Source organism: Cetorhinus maximus, chromosome 1 (genome assembly GCF_964194155.1).
Source record: "Cetorhinus maximus chromosome 1, sCetMax3.hap1.1, whole genome shotgun sequence".
Taxonomy (NCBI): Eukaryota; Metazoa; Chordata; class Chondrichthyes; order Lamniformes; family Cetorhinidae; genus Cetorhinus; species Cetorhinus maximus.
In genome coordinates, this window is record NC_135879.1 from 168,597,880 (window position 1) to 168,620,684 (window position 22,805).

Here is a 22,805-nt window from a genome sequence, read left to right on the forward strand (position 1 = left end):
TTGGCTAAAATAGATTGGGGAGCTTCATTAAAAGGCATAGTGGTGGAATGGCAATGGCTAATATTTAAAGAACAAATGTAGGCATTGCAAGAGTTATATATTCTTATCTGGCTCAAAAACACAACAGGAAAAGCAACCCAACCATGGCTAACAAAAGAAATTAAAAACAGTATTAGCTCCAACGATGAGTCATATAAAAGTTGCTAGAAAAAGTAGCAAGCTTGAGGATTGGAAGCAGTTTAGAATTCAGCAAAGGAGGATCAAGAGGTTGATTAAGAGGGGAAAAATAGAATATGAGAGTAAACTTGCAAGGGACATAAAAGCAGGCTATAAAAGCTTCTAACTTGTTAGAGGGAAAGGATTAGCGAAGACAAATATAGGTCCCTTACGAGTCCAAAACAGGAGAATTTATAATAGAGAACAAAGAAATGGCAGAGCAATTAAACAACTACTTAGTTCTGTCTTCATGGGGGAAGACACAAATAACTTCCCAGAAATACTAGGGAACAATGGGTCTAGTGAGAAGGAGAAATTGAAGAAAATAAGTATTACTAAAAAAACATGGAGAAATTAATGGGACCGAAAGCTGATAAATCCCCAGGGCCCGATAATCTACATGCCATGGTACTAAAGGATGGAAACAGTGGATGTGTTGGCTGTCATCTGCCAAAATTCTGTAGATTCTGGAGCTGTCGTAGCAGATTGGAGTGCGGCAAATATAACCCCACTATTTAAAAAAAAAGGAAGGAGAGAGAAAACAGCGAATTACAGACTGGTTAGCCTAACATCAGTAGAAAGGAAAATGCTAGAATCTATTAGAAAAGGATGTGATAACAGGACACTTAGAAAATATCAACGGGACTAGACAAAGTTAACATGGATTTGTGAAAGGGAAATCATGTTTGACAAACTTACTGAAGTTTTTTTATCAGGATGTAACAAGCAGAATAGATGAGGGAAAACCAGTGTATTTGGATTTTCAGAAAGCTTTTGATAAAGTCCCACGTAAGACATTAGTGTGCAAAATTAAAGCACATGGCGCTGGGGGTAATATATTGTCATGGATTGAGAATTGGTTAGCATTCAGGAAACAGTAGAAATAAATGGGTCTTTCTCGGAGTGGCATGCGGTGACTAGTGGAGTACCGCAGGTATCAGTGCCTGGGCCCCAGCTATTCACAATATCTATCAATGATTTGGATGAGGGAACCAAATGCAATATTTCCAAGTTTGTTGACTACACAAAACTTGATGGGAATGAATGGTGAGGAGGATGTTAAGAGGCTTCAAGGCAATTTAGACAGGTTGAGCGAGTGGGCAAATACATGGCAGATACAGTGTGAACTTATCTACTTCGGTAGGAAAAAAAGAATGGCAGAGTATTATTTAAATGGTGATAGATTGGGAAACGTTGATGTACAAAGGCACTTGTACATCAATCAATCACTGAAGCCAAGCATGCAGGTACAGCAAGCAGTTAAAGCAGCAAATGGTATGTTGGCCTTCATTGCAAGACGACTTGAGTACAAGAACAAGGATGTCTTATTGCAATTGTACAGGGCCTTGGTAAGAATACACCTGGAATAGTGTGTGCAGTTTTGATGATCTTACCTAAGAAATGATACACATTGCCAGAGAGGGAGTGCAATAAAGGTTCATCAGACAGATTCCTGGGATGACAGGGCTGTCAAACGAGGAGAGAATGGGCCGACTATGCCTTTATTCACTGGAGTTTAGAAGAATGAGAGGGGATCTCATTGAGACACACACAATTCCGACAGAGCTGGACAGACTGGATGCAGGGAAGATGCTTCCTCTGGCTGGGGAGTCTAGAACGAGGGGTCACAGGGGGAGACGATGACACAGTGTTGTCACTGGATTAGTACTCCAGAGACCCAGGGTAATGCTCTGGGGACCCAGGTTCGAATCCTGCCACGGAAGATGGTGAAATTTGAATTCAATAAAAATCTAGAATTAAAAGTCCACTGATGACCATGAAACCATTGTCTATTGTTGTAAAAACCCATCTGGATTCACGAATGTCCTTTAGGGAAGGAAATCTGCCATCCTTACCTGGTCTGGCCTCCATGTGATTCCATGCCCACAGCAATGTGGTTGACTCTTAAATACTCCCTGAACAAGGGCAATTAGGGATGAGCAATAAATGCTGGCCTAGCCAGCGACATCCACATGGATGAAAAAAAGTCTCAGGATACGGGGTAGACCATTTAGGAGAGAGATGAGGAGAAACCTCTTCACTCAGAGGACGGTGAACCTGTGGAATTTTCTATCACAGCCTTCACGGAATATATTTAAGGAGGAAACAGATAATTTCTAGACTCTAAAGGTGTCAAAGGGTACGAGGAGAGAGCAGGAGTATGGCGTAGAGATAGAGTATCATACTGAATGGAAAGCAGGCTCAACAGGCTGAATAACCTACTCATATTTTCTATGTGTATACACACATTGCACCTGCTTCAGTTAAACAAATCACTTAAACAGCCATTCCCTGATTCTTCCTCAGCGCAATGTCTTGACCACTCAGGATCAAGCTACCTAGTTTTAAATTTCCAACAATACTTGATAGTTAACTGTCAATCACCATCAACTGATGCATTCTCCATTGCAACACCTCTACCAGAGTCCACTTGCCAGCCAATTAGCATTCTCTTCTCTTACAGTATAAATTGTTGGTTTCCCCTTATATAGGTATTCTTGAAGGGTCCCAATGAGTGCAAGGTGAAAAGCTTTGACGTCCCTTTTTTCAGCAGTTCTCAAAATTATAAACTGGTTACTCTGGGGCAGCTTTTTTGTTATCATGAAGGTTGTAAAATTGTAATTTAGCATGCATAAATTTGGGATTATGACATTTTCAAGTCATATGCTTACCCCTGAAAGTCTCAAATCTCTTGGTAAGGGTGAATCAGAAACTGGTTTGGCAACATGTTTCATCAACTCATATTAGACCATAAAGTTGTGGTCACAAGTGATTCACACCGAGCTTAGTCAAAAATAATTCTTACCCCACCCCCTTCCCCAAGTAACAGCCAACAACAAAGGATTACATATAGCTGCTTCAAGACACAAGAAGGCACTTCTGCAAATAACAGTCGCTAGAGCAGCTTTAGAAGGTGAAATGGTAGTCTGTCAGAAAATAGACAGCATGACTCCTTTTTTCCCCCAGAAAGGGGGGGGGGGGGGGAGAGAAAAAATAACCAAAATGGGCCGACTGGTGCTGCTCTTCGGCTTAAACATTAAAATTCAACAAAAACACTGACTTACACTATATGTGTTGATAAGAAACTTCACCGAGCTACAACTATATGGAGCATGTACAGCAGTGGTATTGTCACCAAACTAATAATCCAGAGACCCAGGGTAATGCTGTGGAGGCCTGGGTTCAAATCCCGCCACGACAGATGGTGGAATTTGAATTCAATAAAAATCTGGAATTAAAAGTCTGATGATGACCATGAAAACATTGTTGATTGTTGTAAAAACCCATCTGGTCCTTACCCACATGACTCCAGACCCACAGCAGTTGACTCTGAAATGGCCTAGCAAGCCACTCAGCTACTAACTAACCCCTACAAAGTCACAAAAACTGGCATCGAAATGAAACAGGCACTGGAAACGACAATGGCAATCTCAGCCCTGTCAGCCCTGCTAAGTCCTCTTTACTAACATCTGGGGCTAGTGCCAAAATTGGGAGAGCTGTCTCACAGACTAATCAAGCGACAGTCTAACAGTCATCCTCACGGAATCATATCTTGCAGATAAATTCCCAGACACCACCATTATCATCTCTGGCTATGTCCTGCCCCACCGGCAGGAAAGGCCAAGGAGTCCTCAACATCGACTCTGGACCCCATGAAGTCTCATGGCATCAGGTCAAACATGGGAAAGGAAACCTCCCTTTCTCAACTGATGTCCATGTTGAACACCACTGAGGATGGCAAGGGCGCAGAATGTACTCTGGGCGGGAGAGTTCAATCACCAGGGTGGCTCGGTAGCGCCACCACTGACTGAGCTCGAGTCCTAAATGACATAGCTGCTAGACTGGGTCTGCGGCAAGTGGTGAGGGAACCAAGAGAGAAAGACATACATGACCTCACCCTCATCAACCTGCCTGCCGCAGATGCATCTGTCCATGACAGTATCGGTAGGAGTGACCACCATGCAGTCATTGTAGAGGTGACATCCCACCTTCAGATTGAGTATACCCTCCATCGTGTTGTGTGACACATGATTTTGAACAGATCTAGCGACTCAAGACGGGGCATCCATGAGGCGCTGTGGGCCATCGGCAGCAGAATTGTATTTGAACACAATCTGTAACCTCATGGCCCGGCATATTCCCCCACTCTACCATTACCATCAAACTAGGGGATCAACCCTGGTTCAATGAAAAGTGCAGGAGGCCATGCCAGGAGCAGCACTGGGCATACCTAATAATTAGGTGTCAACCTAGTGAAGCTATAACACAGGATTACTTGCATGCCAAGCAGCATAAGCAGCAAGTGATAGACATAGCTAAACGATCCCACATCCAACGGATCAGATCTAAGCTCTGCAGTCCTGCCACATCCAGCTGTGAATGGTGGTGGGCAATTAAACAACTCACTGGAGGAGGCGGCTCCACAAATAGAGGAGCTCAGCACATCGGTGCATAAGAGAATGCTGAAGCATTTGCTACAATCTTCTGCCAGAAGTGCCGAGTGGATGATCCATCTCAGCATCCTCCAGAGGTCCCCAGCATCATAGATGCCAGTATTCAGCCAATTTAATTCACTCCACATGATATCAAGAAATGGCTGAAGGCACTGGATGCTGCAAAGGCTATGGGCCCTGACAATATTCCAGCAATAGTACTGAAGACTTGTGCTCCAGAACTTGCTGTGCCCCTAGCCAAGCTGCTCCAGTACAGTTACAACACTGGCATCTACCCAGCTACGTGGAAAATTACCTAGGTATGTCCTGTACACCAAAAACAGAACAATTCCAACCCATCCAATGACCACCCCATCAGTCTACTCTCCATCATCAGTAAAGTAATGGAAGGGGTCATCAACAGTGCTATCAAGCGGCACTTGCTTGGCAATAACCTGCTCATTGACACCGAGTTTGGGTTCTGCCTGGGCCACTCAGCTCCTGTCTTCATTACAGCCTTGGTTCAAACATGGACAAAAGAGCTAAACTCCTGAGGTGAGGTGGAGAGTGACTGCCCTTGACCTCAAGGCCACATTTGACAGAGTGTGGCATCAAGGAGCCCTAGCAAAACTGGAGTCAATGGGAAACAGTGGGAAAACTCTCCACTGGTTGTAGTCAAACCTAACACAAAGAAAGATGGTTGTGGTTGTTGGAGGTCAGTCATCTCAGCTCCAGAGCATCACTGCAGAAGTTCCTCAGGGTAGTGTCCTCAGCTTAACCATCTTCAGCTGCTTCATCAAAGACCTTCCTTCCATCATAAAGGTCAGAAGTGGGGATGTTCGCAAATGATTGCACGATGTTCAGCACCATTTATGACTCCTCAGATACTGAAGCAATCCATGTCCAAATGCAGCAAGACCTGGCTTGGGCTGACAAGTGGCTAGTAACGTTTGCGCCACACAAGTGTCAGGCAATGATAATCTCCAACAAGAGAGAATCCAACCATCATCCCTTGATGTTCAATGGCATTACCATCACTGAATCGCCCATTATCAGCATCCTGGGGGTTACCATTGATCAGAAACTGAACTGGACTAGCCACATACTATGGCTACAAGAGTAGGTCAGAGGCTAGGAATCGTGTGACAAGTAACCCACCTCCTAACTCCCCAAAGCCTGTCGACCATCTACAAGGCACAAGTCAGGAGTGTGATGGAATACTCCCCATCTGCCTGGATGAGTGCAGCTCCCACAACGCTGAAGAAACTTGACACCATCCAGGACAAAGCAGCCCACTTGATTGGCACCACATCCACAAACATTCACTCCCTCCACCACCAACGCACAGTAGCAGCAGTGTGTACCATCTACAAGATGCACTGCAGGAATTCACCAATACTCCTTCGACAGCACCTTCAAAACCCACGACCACTACCATGTAGAAGGACAAGGGCAGCAGATAGATGGGAACACCACCACCTGGAGGTTGACTTGGAACTATATTGTCGTTCCTCCACTGTCACTGGGTCAAAATCCTGGAACACTCTCCCTAACAGCACTGTGGGTGTATCTACACCACATGGACTGCAGAGGTTCAAGAAGGTAGCTCACCACCATCTCCTCAAGGGCAACTAGGGATGGGCAATAAATGCTGGCCCAGCCAGTGAAGTTCACTGTGAATGAATAAAAAAAAATGTACAAAGGGACCTGGGTGTCCTTGTCCACAAGTCACTGAAAGCTAACATGCAGCAGGCTATTAGGAAGGCTAATGGAATGTTAACCTTTGTCAGGGTTTGTGTACGGGGGCAGTCATGTCTTGCTTCAATTGCATAGAAGCTTGGTTAGACCGTACCTGCTTAGTGTGTGCAGTTTTGGTCCCCCTTACCTCAGGAAAGGATATTATCGCCACAGAGGGAGTGCAACGAAGGTTCACCAGACTTGTTCCAAGTATGGCAGGACTGTTTTATGAAGAGAGATTGGGGAAACTGGGCTTGTATTCTCTCAAGTTTCAAAGAATGAGAGGTGATATCATTGAAACCTACAAAATGCTTAAAGGAATAGACAAAGTAGATGCAGGTAAGGTGTTTCCCCTGGTTTGGGAGTCTAGAGCAGGAGACAATTTCAAAATAAGGAGGAAGCCACTTAGCACCGAGAGGAGGAGAAATTTCTTTACTCAGAGGGTTGTGAATCTTTGGAATTCTCTACCCCAGAGGGCTGTGGAAGCTCAGTCATTGAGTATGTTTAAGGTAGTGATTGATAGATTTCTGATTAACAATAATGTAAAGGGTTATGGGGATAGTGTGGGTAAAAGGCATAGAAGTGTTCGGTCAGCCATGATCGTATTGCATAGCGGAGCAGGCTGATGGGCTGAATGGCCTTCTCCTGTTCCTTTTTTTTATTCATTCACAGGGTGTGGGCTTCACTGGCTGGGCCAGCATTTATTGCCCATCCCTAGTTGCCCTTCAGAAGGTGGTGGTGAGCTGCCTTCTTGAACCACTGCAGCCCATGTGGTGTGGGTACACCCACAGTGCTGTTAGGAATGGAGTTCCAGGATTTTGACCCAGCTTTGTAAATGTTCCTATTTACAAAGGGTTACCAATAGATGGAATGTACTTGGATTTCCAAAAGGCATTCGATATAGTGCCACATAAAATGGTCACTACAAGATAAGGACTCATTATGTTGGGGATGACTCATTAGCATGGACAGAGGATTGGTTTACTAACAGGAATCAGTCAAGATAAATGAGTCATGTTCTGGTTGGCAAACTAACTAGTGGGGTGCCACAGGGATCAGTGTTGGGGCCTGAACTATTTACAATCTATATTAATGACTTGGATGAAGAGGCTGACTGCACTGTTGCCAAATTTGCTGATGATACAAAGATCAGTAGGAAAGCAAGTTGTGAGGAGAGATACAAAGTTTGCAAAAGGGATAGAGATGGGTTAATAAATGCAAAATATTGTTTTTATTTCAGATCTCCAGCATCTGCCAAGTGGTGAAAAATCTAAGCGGGTCTGGCAGCATCTGTAGAGACAGAAAAGAGTTAACGTTGAGTCCAAGAGGGCTCTTCTTCAGAACTGGACAGAGATGGGTTAAATCGAGTGGGCAAAAAAAATTGACAGATGGGGTATTATGTGGGAAAATGTTGAGGTTGCCCACTTTGGCAGGGAGAATAAAAAGCAGAATATTATTTGAATGGGGAGAGACACTGCAGAATGCTTCGATACAGAGGGACCTGGCTGTCCTTGTACATTAATCACAAAAAATTCAGTATGCAAGTACAGCATGTAATTAAGGCGCCATATGGAATGTTAACCTTTGTTGCAATGAGGATGGAGTAAAAAAAGTAGGGAAGTCTTACAACTGTACCAGGGCATTGGCGAGTCTGTACCTAGAGCACTGTGTACAGTTGTGGTCCCCTTAGACAGATAGGCTTGCATTGGAGGCAGGTCAAAGGAGGCTCACTAGGTTAACTCCTGGGATGAAAAGTTTATCTTATGAGCAGATTAGGTCTATAGTCATTGGAGTTTAAGAATGAGGGGTGAACTTTTGTTCTAAATAGATATAATAACATGTTTCTCAGCAATCAAACAAAGCTAGAGCTTAATTACTTCTACCAAGATGCTGCCCTAACTCAACAAATAATGGATTATGATGTTCTATATCATTATACATGCATGCTTGTGAATAGCTGAGCCATGTTAGCTAAAATTAAGCAAAATAATTTAACTATATAGGGAAGAAACAGTCCATGCTACAAATTCCAGTCCCATCCCTGTCCTTGGCAAACGTCTGACGCTGAGCCAAACCAGTCATTTCCTTAGCGTTGTGTTTTGACACCCAAGATGAGCTTCTGACCACATATCCACTATCAACAAGCTGCCTACTTCCATGCCTCAGCTCATCTGCTGCTGAAGTCATCATCCATCTCTTTATCTCTCGACTTGACTAGTCCATGCTCTCCTGGCCAGCGTCCCATTTCCACCCTGCATAAACTTGGTCATCCAAACCTCTGTTGCCTGCATCTTAAAATGCATCAAATCCTATTTACCCATTATCCAATTTTAAAATCACCCCACTACTGATGGTTGTGCTTTCAGCTAACTTACCCCAATTCTGGATTTCCCTCCCTAAGTCTCTCTGCCTCTTTACCTCTCCCCTCTCCTTTAAGATATTTCATAAAATCTACCACTTTTACCACATTTTTGACCATCTGCCCTGGTAGCCCCTGCTGTGGTTCAGTGTCAAATTTTGATGGATAACACTGATGTAATACCTTGGGACATTTTGTTCTATTGGAAGGCATTTATATATGCTGAGATAGTAAACGATCGCAAATATTTAATAGTTAAAAAAACAAAAATCTCTGACTCCCTCTCCCACAGTCACATAAGAAAAACGTGCCCAGACATGTTCGCTACGGACTTGGGCAATAAAATACTGCAGGCAGGTTGGTGCCATCTAGATGGTCATTACATAATGGGCTATATTTAAAAACATGACATTCTAGCTTAAGATTAAAAAATAAAAAGCATTTTGTTAAAATTCACAAAAAAATCCAAAAGCTTTAGTAGAAACATTATCCTAGGTTGTGTATAAAATTTAGTCAAAATGTCTTAATTTTGACCACTGTCATGGGTCAAGAGGGAGTGAAAAGAGAAGGAACAACAGTGAATTCAGCCAACTATTTCTCAATTCTTTCTTCTCTTTTCAACACTGGCGGTGACTTTCATTAAGAGATACAGACGGCACCAATGTGTGCATGCACAGCAACCCCAAAGGTACTGTGCATGCCACTTAAAAGTAACCTCCTTTAAAATTTCTTTGCACGGAATCTTAAAGGTATTGCACAAAAACAGGCGCCTAACAAAAATAATGAGGCGACCAACCAGGTATCTTAAAATACAACTTCACTCCTCCTCCAGCAAGGAGGACTTCTGATTGTTATCACCAAGTCTTACGTGATCAGGTTTTCAGCTAGATTACTTTGCCATGCAATAAATATGAATATTTTTCAGGCTTGTTGGATTATTGATGCAAGTGTGTCGTAAAGGAGTCATTATTTGCATTGAAGTTTACTGATGTTCCATATGCAACACATTTTTTTTCCATTCATTTCAGCAGCTGAACCAAAGCATAGTATAATGCTAGAAGAAGAACATACCCAGCAGTGCTGCCAGTCAAAGATAGCCAGAATTATGGAAGGCAGCCAGAATTATGGAAGGAAGTCAGCAATAAATAAAAGCAAAATACTGCAGATGCTAGAAATCTGAAACAAACAAAAATTGCTGGAAAAACTCAGCAGGTCTGACAGCATCTGTGGAAAGGAAGACAGAGTTAACGTTTCGAGTCCGTATGACTCTGATGGTTCTGATGAAGAGTCATACTGACTCGAAACGTTAACTCTGTCTTCCTTTCCACAGATGCTGTCAGACCTGCTGAGTTTTTCCAGCAATTTTTGTTTCTGTTTCAGCAATAAATAAATTCGAGAGAAGCAATTAACAAGATCTTACCCGTGAATACTTGTTGTAGGGAATTTTTCTTGACAAAGGAAAGTAGCAAGAAAATCAGCCTTTCGTTTGGTATCAACAAAAACCATAGTCCGTTCAATACCTGTAAAACACTGCTTAAATTAAGAAACCATTCTTTTACATACCAACAGGTGCCAGAAACCGTTTCTGTACTAACATCTGGTGACAATCCCAATTACCCTTTGCTGTCAAACAAAGCAGTTCAGTGTCTAATTATACAAGGCGTCGGATTCCCTGCTGCCATCGGCTAAAATGTTCGGGGTAGCCCGCTGAGGGAAATGCCAGCTGCTGTACAGCCATTTAACTTAATAGGCTAGAGGCAGGACGTCCGGCCTTCTGGATCAGGAAGTCCCACCTCTGAGCTTCCAAACTCTTGATTGGCTGGAAGTTCTCCAGTCCACAAAGCTGGATCATATGGTCATGGTTGGGTGTCTTGCAGAGTGCCAACCCCCGGTGAGGGAGTTGTAGGGCTGGGGTTTGAAACGCCATTGTGGGGAACAATTGCAGGGGAAGGAGGGAAAAAAAAAGGAATATGTAAAGCCTTACACATGGGAAGAAGGCTATTAAAAGGAGGATTTTCCCCCCTTTTCCACTGCCAGCCCACTTGATGTGGGCCTCTCCCACCATTGTTTAAAATCCTGGTGGCAGTTTAAGGCCCTTAAGTGGTCATTAATTGCCCACTTAAGGGCCTCATATGGCCCACGAGTGGGTGGGTGGGGTGCCTGACACTGGTATAATGGGGCAGGAGTGGACAGGCCGGCTGCTGCATTTAACTAGCTGCCCCCAAAGCTCAATGATAGGGGAAGCATTATATTCAGGCCTAAGTGTATTATGGCAACTTGATTTACAATACATTATCTAATCTAATCATGATTAGAGTGAGAGAAATAAAAATAAAACAACCCTTAAGTGCATTTTTGAAAGTTTGAACTTCAAAATTAAATTGGGTTCAGGAAGCAAAATCAAAGAAAATCTGCTCATCAAATAATATTCAGTTCAAATGCAGTTTTCCAAAAAAAAACAAATTTTAAACTGGCGTAGGTCCTCTCTGTAAAACAAATACTCATTAGTTTTCTTGCTCACTTTCTGTATTTCTGCTTCTAGTATTCCTTTAACTTGGATACCAATGCAGCTGCTCCGGACTATTTTTCTGGATACAGAGTCTTACTGTAGTATTGCAAAGAATTAGGCACTCTTGCCACCTATCAAATTTCTACTTTTTCTTCTTGAACAAGTCAATTCTTCGCAGGGATATGGCTCCACAGGCACCCTCTAGTACTGCACACCGTTTAATCAAGTGTAGGATTATTTTAGTAAATTCGTTATGCATTTCTGGCTGATCAAATGACAATTTTATAATAAATACACACACACACATGCACATGAAAACTTATTTTTCCTTGCACTAAGTAATATCATTCTCACCTATGTTGGTGAGAATTTCAACCAATTTGTTCCTTTTCGAATACTGGTCAACTTGCAGTATGGACTGCTGTACATCACCACATGCTCCTCCCACTTGACCAACAGCGAGAAACAAATAGTCACTCTTCATGAAGTCTGCAGCCAGCCTTTTAAAACAAAACCAAGCAACATGAAACTTAAGCGTTTAGACCAGTTTGAGCTTCAATACTTACAACCAAATAACTTAGTTCAAAACTCAGTTTTTGTTCTTTGAGCCACAGAAGATAAATCCAAACAATAAGAATGGAGAGACTACAGCAGCTCTCCTTAAGAGCAGAAAAAGTCAATGGAAAATATACAATGTTCAAAATTTTAATGGGTTTTGATAGTTTAAATAAGTTGTTCACATCAGCTGGTAACGGGAGGACACAAATTTAGGATAATTTGCATAAGAACAAGAGTGGAGATGAGGTTTTTTTTTTAAATATGTAAACTGATATTTGAAGAACTGAAAAGGTTGATGAAAACAGGCTTGACTCCAAAAGGAATTGGATATACAAATGTGCATCGTTGTGGAAAAAGACTGGGACTAATTAGATAGCACTTTCAAAGAGCCAACACCAACTCTATGGACTGATGCTGTATGACTATGATCAATCTGCTACAATTCAGACATTCTAGGTACTTTTCATTGCTCCTTGTTCAGAATTGTTTTCACAGGTACATCCATGCTCATGAACCAAAACATGAACATATGCACGAAACAGCCTAAAGAATAATGAACAAAAAACCAGTTTATCTCAATACATACAATAGTGCTAGCAGCTTCAAATCTCTCAAACTGAGGGGCAAACATTTGCAGATATCTCAAAATCAGGCTTGAAAAAGACTAAGATTAGATCAATAAATCACTTTTCTCTTTACCATTGCTAAACAGGCATTTTTGTTTCAGCTAAGTCAATGGTTCACTTAATCAGTTAAGTACTAAGAGTCACATAGCAGGTCTTGGCAGTATTCCAAACAACTGATGCCCTCAAATGAAACACTGTTCATGCAGAAAGAAACTCAAATTTCAATGTCTGCCATTATAGCGAATACGGATTAGGTTGGTTATGTAACTTCCAGATACTCAAGAGTCCCACCAGTTAAGCAATACCATACACTCTGGCTAAAAAGTGCTATAACAAAATGTCAGTAACCCAAAACAAATAGCTTCATCATCTCTCAGCCTGATAAATCAACCTAATTTTTGTTTTACATCTTTGGGAATAAAGTGCATTAGTCCCGATCCTTTAACTACCAAATCAAACCAACAATTGTAGCCAGTCAAGGGGTCGAATAGCTTACACCAGTTCTCACATTCCCACGACTCAAATTTGTTTCTGAACTCGTCATGATCAAAATAAAATCTGGGCATTAGTAAATAAAAATGAAGCCACCAAACAAGTATAATTTAAAAGTTAAATTGTCAAAAGGACATTGCACAAATCAAGTGAGATTATAACCTCAGAATCTAAAGAAACACTGTACTATGCACCACAGCATTAGCATTGATGGTACGTTAAAAGCCTGGAGTGGAAATTCCTATAATATTCAGACTCAAGAGACAAGACAGCTATTAACTAAACCACTGCAATAATTCATGCAGTTTTGTCATACAATTAGAAGGAAATTACTGCTCTGGAGAGAGTACACAAAGCATAATTCCAAACTTCAGAAATTAAATAAGGTCAAGAAAGCTGCATTTGTTCGATATGACAAAACTGAACATTATGTGCAGGTAATTGCTCACTGCAGAGAAATTAAATCAAAAGCTAAAAGACAAAATTTTAAAATTACAAAATTAGAAGTAACGATGAAAGGCAGAATGTTTCCATCTAAATGGTTTTCAAAGACTCATGGCATTAGTTTCCAGGAAGGCAAATAATGATAGGATATGATCAGGCCTTGCCAAGAACACTCTCATCCCATGAACAAATTTTTTTTTTTTTAGAAATGTGTTATGATCCCAGCTGATGTTACTACTGGACAAGCCAGTTCCCCAGGGTGGGTCCCGGCTTGATAGATCCCAACTTATTTTTTGTTCAGAAACGTAGAGGACGGCTACTCAGCTGAGTCACAAGAGTCAGCTGATGACCTTTTAACAAAAGATTAAAAGAATAAAACATTTATTAAACAAGAAAAATGAAATACAATACTCCTTCACCCACAACTATACCTTTACAGATATATACAGATTTATAAGGCTAACAAGTTACAAAAACTATCTTATACTCTCACATTCAAAGTATACAGTCCATGTAAACCAATAGGCAACCTGTGGTCAGATACCACACTCAAACTAAGTGACAGATGCCACCCCAAACAGATGCTATGGATCCCTCATCAACCCTCCCACCCCCGACACAGGCGCTTGCCATACCGTGAGCCAACCAGTCTCACTGAACTCAGTCTTTCACGAGGGTTTCTAATCTCCACTCTCAAAGAACCCACTTTGAAATCTTCTCCCAAACAACGCTTTCTCTTGGACACCTTCCACAAGGGTCCACCTCCAGGTTTTCAAACTCTCCTTCCATTGTTCCACTCCCCTGGATCGTCACGTGCATTTAAGCTTTGCCTTCCATGCACTCTCTCTCTCTCTCTCTCAGATACTCAGCACGCCAACAGAACACCACTGCTTCACATGCCCATATTTTTAAAAAATAGTTACAGGCCCATGGCTGTCTCCTTGGATCTTCTGGCTTCTCGCAAGCCTATTTTGCTTTAAGTCTGCATCCTGCAGCTTTCTCTAAGCTTGCAGCCTGCCTCTGCTCCTTCATCTCAACTTCACTTAACAGGACCTTTTCCAGGCTCCTGTTCTTCAACTAGAAGGTCTTCTTGGGATCACTCCCTTCTGTCTCACTCCTTGGCTTTGGGACCCTTTGGTTCTTTTGGGAAATCTGCTCGCTCTGCAGTTCCCTCTGCTGTGTCCAGCCTCTCCTGGCTCCAACTGAACTGAAACTACTTACCTGTTTTTCTCTGTCTCTGTGGGTCCCTCTCTCTGGGCCCCTGTTGCTAGGTAACAGCACATTTTTTTCCATCTTGTTTGTTTTAACTCCACTTCAAGTGTCATAAAACCTTATTAGAATGCAGACATCTTTTAAAGTGAAACCAAAGCTCAAGTTCCCCCCTTTCTTAACACCAATACAGAAACACAAATTAAACTCAAAAACTAAAACTCATTCCTAACACCAACAAATATAACTTAAACTACCTCTAGTTCCTAACAAATGCATTCAGCAATATTCCAGCAATGGCTGAGTGGTAAACAGCAGCAGCAACTTCCACGGGATGCTCCCAATCTTCTGCCAAGGTTGAGAAGCCCATGGAGAAATCTATCCTCAGGTGTTTCACTGAACCATTTGGACCAGATGGTCCCAGGTTCAATCTTCAATGTCTATCCCTCTCCCATTTCATCAACTGAAGTATAAGGATTCTTCCATGCTAGATGAAGGTCCAAAAGTTGGAAGGACACATTGTATTTTGTAAACTTCAATGTGTTTCTACATGTTCATGTTAACATTCATATTCAATGCAGAGCCCAACTGTCAATTTAGATTCCACTGAAACTGAAAGAAAGATGAGAAAAACCTCTGCTGTATAATCCAAAATGAAAAGAGCTCTGAATAATCTATCAAGTTTAAGAGATAATCATAGCCTCAGGGCATGGGTGCTCTTAACAAGTAGTGGTTCACTGCCCATCCAGCATATCTAAAGCCCTGTTTCCAAGTATATAATTGGCATTTGGGAGAAAGCTTCCTTGTATATTCTGGTGCATCAAACAGCTAAATTTCGTGACGAAGAAAAGTATTTTTGTACATATTCAGCTATTGGCATATTTTCTACATCTAGAAACAATATGCAAAGGGTTAACAAGGACATGCAAAGCACGTCGCTGGCAGAAAGGCATTAGCTCAGGACAGAGGACTTATCTGAGAAAAGCCTCAAAGAGGTGTCAATTTTATATTTCCCACACAACAGATCTGACTAGGAACTAACCACCACAGGGCAATATGTTAACGGCAAAAATATGAGCAACCGACATGCTGTCTATGCTTCTCGACACTGGTCAATGGTTACTTGAAAAATACATGGAGGTGCACCCTCTGTTTCAGAATCCCCAGGGTGTTCAGAAGGTACCTGGTTACACATCAAAGACCAAAGTATGAGAATCGACTTTTCAGTACTGGCCAAACGTAAACCTTTCAATAAAAAAGGTTATTGATTTTGATTCACTAATGCCCTGTGTGGCCGACTAGCCAAGAGGGGACAAGAATGAAGCTTCCTCTTTCAGGATTATAATGGAAGCTCGAGGCCAGTTCTCAAAGTCAACAAGGCGAATTGCAATCAGCAGTCAAAAAATGTTGTATTTCAAAGTTTCACACTACCAGCATAATTAGGGAACTTGGACAGAGAATTTATTTTTTAAAAACAGTAAACAGACTTGTGTTTTAGGTTATATTTAAAATGTATGTGCTGCCTTTATTGTGCTATATAAATAAAGGTGGGCTGTAGGAATATACATGGTGTTAAACTAGATCTCTTACTATCCAATCCTGTGACTAACCAATGTTTACCTAATTGTTGGGCAGAAAATTTAGTGGATGAGTTACCCTTATGGGTGTGACCAGGGAAGCTTTGAGAAGCTTTCCAGTTTAAAAACCCAAAAGAGAGATCCATCTTATCATTTTGTTGTTTAAAAAAATAAGCACCTGAACTCATCATTTCTCTAAGAGCCAATCAAAAGAAAAGCATTTTTTGAGCCAATGTTTTCCTACAAAAAACATGATTGAATACAAGTCTCCCTTGCAAGAATTCCTTCTTTTAAATTACTAATAACATGTTGCATTAGAAGTTTACAATTAAAACACTCTGCATAACAGCCCCTCAATAAATTAGATCATTTCTTCTAACATAGAAAAATCAATAGGATGTTATTAGGTATTTCAAGCTTTGCTGCTTTTCACTTACATTGCAGAACACAATCCAGCAATAATTTAAAAGTTTGGCTTTAGCACTGAGGAAATGTTAATGATCAAATTTAAATCAACACAAGCTCAAAATACAGTCCCAGCAGCTTCAGTCAGGTCAGCTTGTCTTGTTGTCTCAAAGCTACAGGTTCAGACAAAAGCAATACTGCAGATGCTGGAAAGCTGAAATAAAAACAAAACACTGGATAGACTTAGTAGGTCTTGCCAGCATCTCTGGAGACAGAAAAAGAGTTAACGTTTTGAGTTCAATATGACTTTTCGGAAATGGATAGAGATGGGTTAATGGAATGGGCAAAAAAAAAAAGCATATGGGAGTACTCTTTGGAAATATGTGAGGTTGTCCACTTTGGCTGGAAGAATAGCAAATCAGATTATTATTTAAATGGAGAGAGACACCGCAGAATGCTGTGGTATAGAGGGACTTGGCTGTCCTTGTTAATGAATCACAAAGTGAGGATCAGCACCTTATATTCTTGATTACTCTCACTGATCCAGTTATATATTTAAGTTTCTTAATAAGAAACAGAAAACCTTTCCATAAATTACTTTAAGCTTCTGGATCTATCCTGTCCCTCAAAAGCAGATCATCAGACTATTTCAAATCATACAATCATACAGAATAGGAGGCAGCTATTTGGCCCACTGTATCTGTGCTGGCTCTTTGAAAGAGATATCCAAGTAGTTCCATTCCCTTGTTCTTTCCCCATAGCCCTTTAAAATTTCCTTTAGTTATATACGCAATTCCCTTTTGAAAGTTACGACCAAATCCACTGCCATCACATTTTCAGGTAGTGCATTCCAGATCATAACCACTCACTGTTTAAAAATATTTTTCCTAATTTTGCATCTAAATTTATTTAATGGGTGAGCGAGTAACACACGCACCTACAATTAACATTATATAAAATTAGTTTGAAAAATTAATGGTCATGATTGGCTACATTTCAGGTTAACATTACCAAACATCATATTCATCATTTTCTTTAGATATTACAATCTGAGAAGTAATCTGGGCTTTATATTTCCAAATATTCAATTCAACTTAATTGAATTTATTATGCAAACTCAGCTCAAAAAGAACCCACACACAGTTGCTACAGATTTGCAACGGTTTGAATAGTTGTCTACTATGTTCAAAAGTAAACTGTAGGTCACACAAAAATCTATCCCCATATTTCCATGTTATGACAAAGATTTAATGGCCCCACATTTCAACAGCTTACCAGCACTCTTCTGCATAACACAGGACGTATTCTTAATAGTTACTGGATACATACAAATCATAGCCAGTCATTTTCGAAAGTTAGAATAACGATGGCCAATGTTTATCCTTAGAGTTGAAATGGCTTTATTTTGTGACTGAAAAAATTAAATAGTCGGGGCTTGGTTCAAATGTAGTCTGGATCTTCCCTCTAGTTTTGGAGACAGCAGATAGATAACTACAATTATACTGAGTTAGGCTGGGAACATAATGGACAACAGCTGGCTTCTGATCTCAGGTTTGTGGGTTAAGGGGACCACTGCTAAAACCAAGATGATACAAAAGCCAACTGCATTTTGGAGGAGTAAACAAATTCCATACTGCTAATTTGCTCAAGACCATTTTATCCTAACTGTGACAGTTCAGTATAGATCTTAAGCATGAACAAACCTTCAAAATTAAATGTTTCTAAACATACTTGGTGTTTTAATTTACCTTTGAATCTCTTCAGGAAAGGTAGCACTGAACATCAAAGTCTGGCGGTTTTGTTTAGGTGGCAAATCAAAGGAGTTGACTAGTTTTCGCATGTCAGGTTCAAATCCCATATCCAACATACGGTCTGCTTCATCTAATACCAAGTACTGCACCTTACCAAGGCCAACCTAGAAATCACGAAAGGTGATACATTTTGACAGTAGAATAGATGAAGAGTTTGAATTGAAATACTGATCTCAAAAAAATGAGCTGCCATTAAACTGTATGGGCCACAGGTGGAGAGAGGAATGTCAGTCACTGTTAACCAATGACCTTTAATTGGAAAGATTTTGGAACACATGTTCATATTTAGAGCCTGGGTGGTAATCTCGCAAAAATAAATAAATAAATCAGACGGCCTGCCCTTTATAAATCCTGCCCGATTCTCAGTTCATCAACAAACTGAATAACAAATGACAGGTTCAATAAAGAGCATTGTTTCGTCACATTACTGCCCAAATGGTGGACAAAAATTTATCCCCATTTTCTCATGTTATGAAGAAAAGATGTACTGGTCCCACATTCAACAGCCTACCAGCACTCTTCTGCATAACACAGGACGACTTTTGTCTGCTTGCAGCCCATCAGGCAACACACTTACCAAAAGCAAAAAATACTGCAGATGCTGGAAATACAAAAAGAAAGCAGAAAATGCTGGAAATCTTCATCAGGTCTGGCAGCATCTGTGAAGAGAGGACCCGAAATGTCAACTCTGTTTCTCTCTCTCCAGACCCGATGAGGATTTCCAGCATCTTCTGTATTTTTTTTTAAAAAACATACATTCTTCCTTCCCTCAGCATAGTGGTAGGTTAGAAAAACCTATTAAGGGTGAAGGTTCTAGTTTTCGTTAACACAGGAAATAATATTACCCATTAAATACACAATCCATAATTAACCTCAGTCTCAAGATGTTCAGCCCAGTTGATTACAAATGGCTTAAGGTTTTGCCAACAGGCTTAACAACAAATCTCTAATACTTTTTAAGACGCAATGACCAACAGCTTACTTTTCCTTTAGAGATAATATCCAAAAGTCTTCCAGGGGTGCCACATAATATATTACAGCCTTGTAAAACTTGACGAATTTGATGGCCTGTACTCGTTCCCCCATAGACCACAACAGGTCTCACGACAGTTCTGCAACATTGAAAAAACACAGGATACATAAAATTAACTTATGTAGGTGAAATGTTAGGCGACTTTAACTCCACACCAACGAGAAATTTTACAAAGCAAATTTCTCAGATTGAGATAAATTTGCTCTTGCTAAAGAACAAAGCCTCAGGACACATTCATTATTGACCTGCTTTGTAAACGTGACCTTGGCCTTCCTTCAGCTCGCCACTTGAATTTCCTCTCCCATTTCCAACCAGGCCTCTTCCAACAATGCTCAATACAGGCTTCAAGAATAGGGTCAACACCCTTCAGAAGAATGCAGGGTCTGGTTCATGGGGTTAGCCTACTTCCCTCATCTTTCAGGCTTTAGTTGTCTAAAAACTACTACATTGTATTGGCTGTTCTTCTCGGCCCACACACACCCCCAATCTCTTTCTTCCCCCCCGCCCCCCCCACCCCTGTAGGCCTTTCCCACCTTCCACAATCTACATGTTTTTATTCATTCGTTCTGCTCTGCCCAAAGGCTTGGCTCATTGTTTCATCCCACACCAGAGACGACTTTGTCTGGGGGGGCGGGGAGGGGTGTGTGTGGGTGGGAGGAGGAGCAACTGTTCCCCTGGCTTTGGATCCCACACACGAGAAATCAAGGTGCAGGGCAGGGTAGGCGAGGGAAGTGGCCACGCAGTAGGGACACCTGTATAAATTGACCATTTCTCTGCAACTGAGACAATTCATGCACAGCCGCAGTGATATAATTGGGGTCGGGCTCCTAGCCTGCCCACTCATGCAAGCAATGCGGAGGCACCAAAGTGACACCAATCGCTCCAGGCCTTACGCGCTCCACCCCCCACCCACCCACCTACCTTGAGCACAGACTGCGAGTCCGCGACCGCTTTACTGGGCCACGGAGCTGCACACGTTGCACAATCTCCTTGCCAACGCTGGCCATGTAACAGTCACTGCTGAAGGCACTCACATCCCCTTGCAATCTCAGCTCCTGGTTAGGTGCAGTCTCCCCCATGTCGCAGGCTGGCAGGGCAGCCATGCAGCGCACTCATCTCTGGCCATCTGAGGGGCGGCCAGCACTCTCCAGGAAATGATAAGGGGCGGTCACACAGGGCCAGAAAAGGTGCTAAGTACAGCCATGATAACCACATCTCTCTCTCTTTCATGCTGCAGGAGGACCATGAAGCATGGAGCCTGGTGACCTAGCTGTATGCCTGATGGCCTACAGAGAGCAAAGATGGTGGAGGAGAGAGCGACTGGAGGTGCCTGGTCACTCACATCTGCCACTTACTGCAGGACTTGGTGCCAAGGAGACATGGAGGGCATCCACTGCCAGTGGCTATGAAAGTGACTGTGGCGCTCAATTTCTATGTCAGTGGCTCCTTTCAGGGCTCCACATGTGACCTCTGTGGGATATCAAAAGCCACCACCCACAAATGCATCCACGAGGTCACAGGTGCCATCTTCAAGGGCACACACCCAGGACCATTTCACACAGGACCGGGACAGCCAGGATGCAAGGGCCATTGGATCGCCCAGATCTCGGGATTCCCACAGATCAATTACACCCATCACTCAGGTCTCTGTCGCTTCACACGGTGGACTACATCAATCACAAGGGATTCCACTCTCAATGTGCAGCTGGTATGCGACCACCATAAATGCATCCTGCAGGTGTGCACATGGTTTCCAGGGAGTGTGCACGATGCCTACATCCTCAGTTGGTCACAGGTCCCTGGAGTCTTCCAGGGTCCACAAAAACTGCAGCGCTGACTCCTTGGGGACAAGGGCTACCCATAGAGGCCGTGGCTGATGACACCCATGTGGCGGCCTCAGGTTACAGCAGAGCGACGGTGTAATGAGGCTCATGCTGCAGCTCGCAACTTGTTGGAGCAGGCCATCTGAAAATGAGGTTCCGGTGCCTGGATCAGTCTGGTGGAGCCCTGCAATAGGGTCCGCAGAGGGTGTCACACACCGTCCTCATGTGCTGCGCCCTTCACAATCTGGTGCTCCAACTGAGAGACAAGCTGGCTGAGGAGGGGATGGAGGAGCTGCACGTCTCCTCCAATGAGGAGGACACCGATGGGGTGAGGGTGAGGAGGTCCTCAGAGGCCACAGTGATGGGGTTGGGGCCCTCACAATGGCTAGATGAGGCAGGTGCGCTTGGGAGGCCCTCATAGCTGCTAGATCTGTGGAGGATTATGATGTCATGCAGTGAGGTGACTCCATAGATCCTCAGAGTGCATTCGTGAAAGTTTGACTCCAGTCATACCCTCAGAGAATGCTCCTGTCATGGAGATGCAGTGGAGGCCCTAATAGTTGCTCGATTGCAGGAGCATGACAATGACACTCCATAAATCTTCATATAGCCTCTGAAAATTCCTGACTCCTGTCTGGCCAATGGCAGCTCGCTTTATGATACGACCCTGATCATAGAATGCAAGATGCAGCCAAGAAACTTTAGAAACAGCTGATGCTTTGTCCACCTTCAGCACCTAAGTCCTTCAGTGGTCACAGATGCCCCTCCTTAAAAAAGGTGCTGTGAGCACATCGAGAGAATAGAGAACTCTGTGGCGCCTGCCTGCTACATTCTGGCAGCAATAATAAGCACCACCGAGGTGCAGGCAATAGTAATGTTTCTAGGGAGTGTGTAGCTGGACCATCACTGTAGAGTGAAGGCTGCAGAGAGCACAGGGAAGAGGCCCTAGACTGAGGCACCTGTTTTTATCTTGTGCAGAAAGGTTTCACATCTGAGTGACAAGAACATTACTCATTAGAATAGGGAGAAAAAGGCAGGGAGACATTCTTGGGAGTTTATTGACAATAATGAACAGTATTAACAATAACGTACACTGTGTACAAGCAAATAACACCCATGCACAGGCTGTGCAACTAATTCTTATCTTTCCTAACCCTGCCGCTACGTCTTGGTGCTCCCTGGACATCCACAGCAGGAGGTGGAGACAGCTTGCAAAGCCCTGTCTATGATGATTTTGGCAGGCATCCTCTGGAGGGCCAATACTTGGAGGGCCCCGGACTACTTTCAGGATCCTGTTGTGTGGCAGTAGCACCCTCCTCAGCCTGTGAATCTGGAACTAAGGTCACAGGGAGAATGGAGTTGGATGTGCCAGTCACTCCTGAAGTCACCTGTGTAGATGGGTCCAGAGTGTGCACCTGCTGATCCTCCTCCCTACGGGTGCCCATGGGTCCTGGCTGACTCCTTGAGGGGAAGGGGTAGCTGCAGTGAGACCGAGCTGCCCCGCACCCCTCTCACATACACACTGTTGTAGGCCAACTTTGGAGTCAGTGATGGAGTTGAGCCCACACAGCAA

At 42.6% G+C, this 22,805-nt stretch overlaps 1 protein-coding gene across 7 annotated transcripts in view; it reads right to left on the bottom strand.

Moving 5' to 3' along the window:
- Positions 1-22,805, bottom strand: part of ddx4 (DEAD (Asp-Glu-Ala-Asp) box polypeptide 4) — a 169,080-nt gene that overhangs the window by 24,797 nt on the left and 121,478 nt on the right. For all 7 annotated transcript variants that reach the window (XM_078549653.1, XM_078549673.1, XM_078549668.1 and 4 more), the window contains 4 exons: positions 19,359-19,488; positions 18,314-18,480; positions 11,609-11,754; positions 10,166-10,265 (listed from right to left, as the gene is read on the bottom strand). In XM_078549653.1, the coding sequence (XP_078405779.1) occupies positions 10,166-10,265; positions 11,609-11,754; positions 18,314-18,480; positions 19,359-19,488 (543 nt within the window). The remainder of the gene's footprint in view (positions 1-10,165; positions 10,266-11,608; positions 11,755-18,313; positions 18,481-19,358; positions 19,489-22,805) is intronic.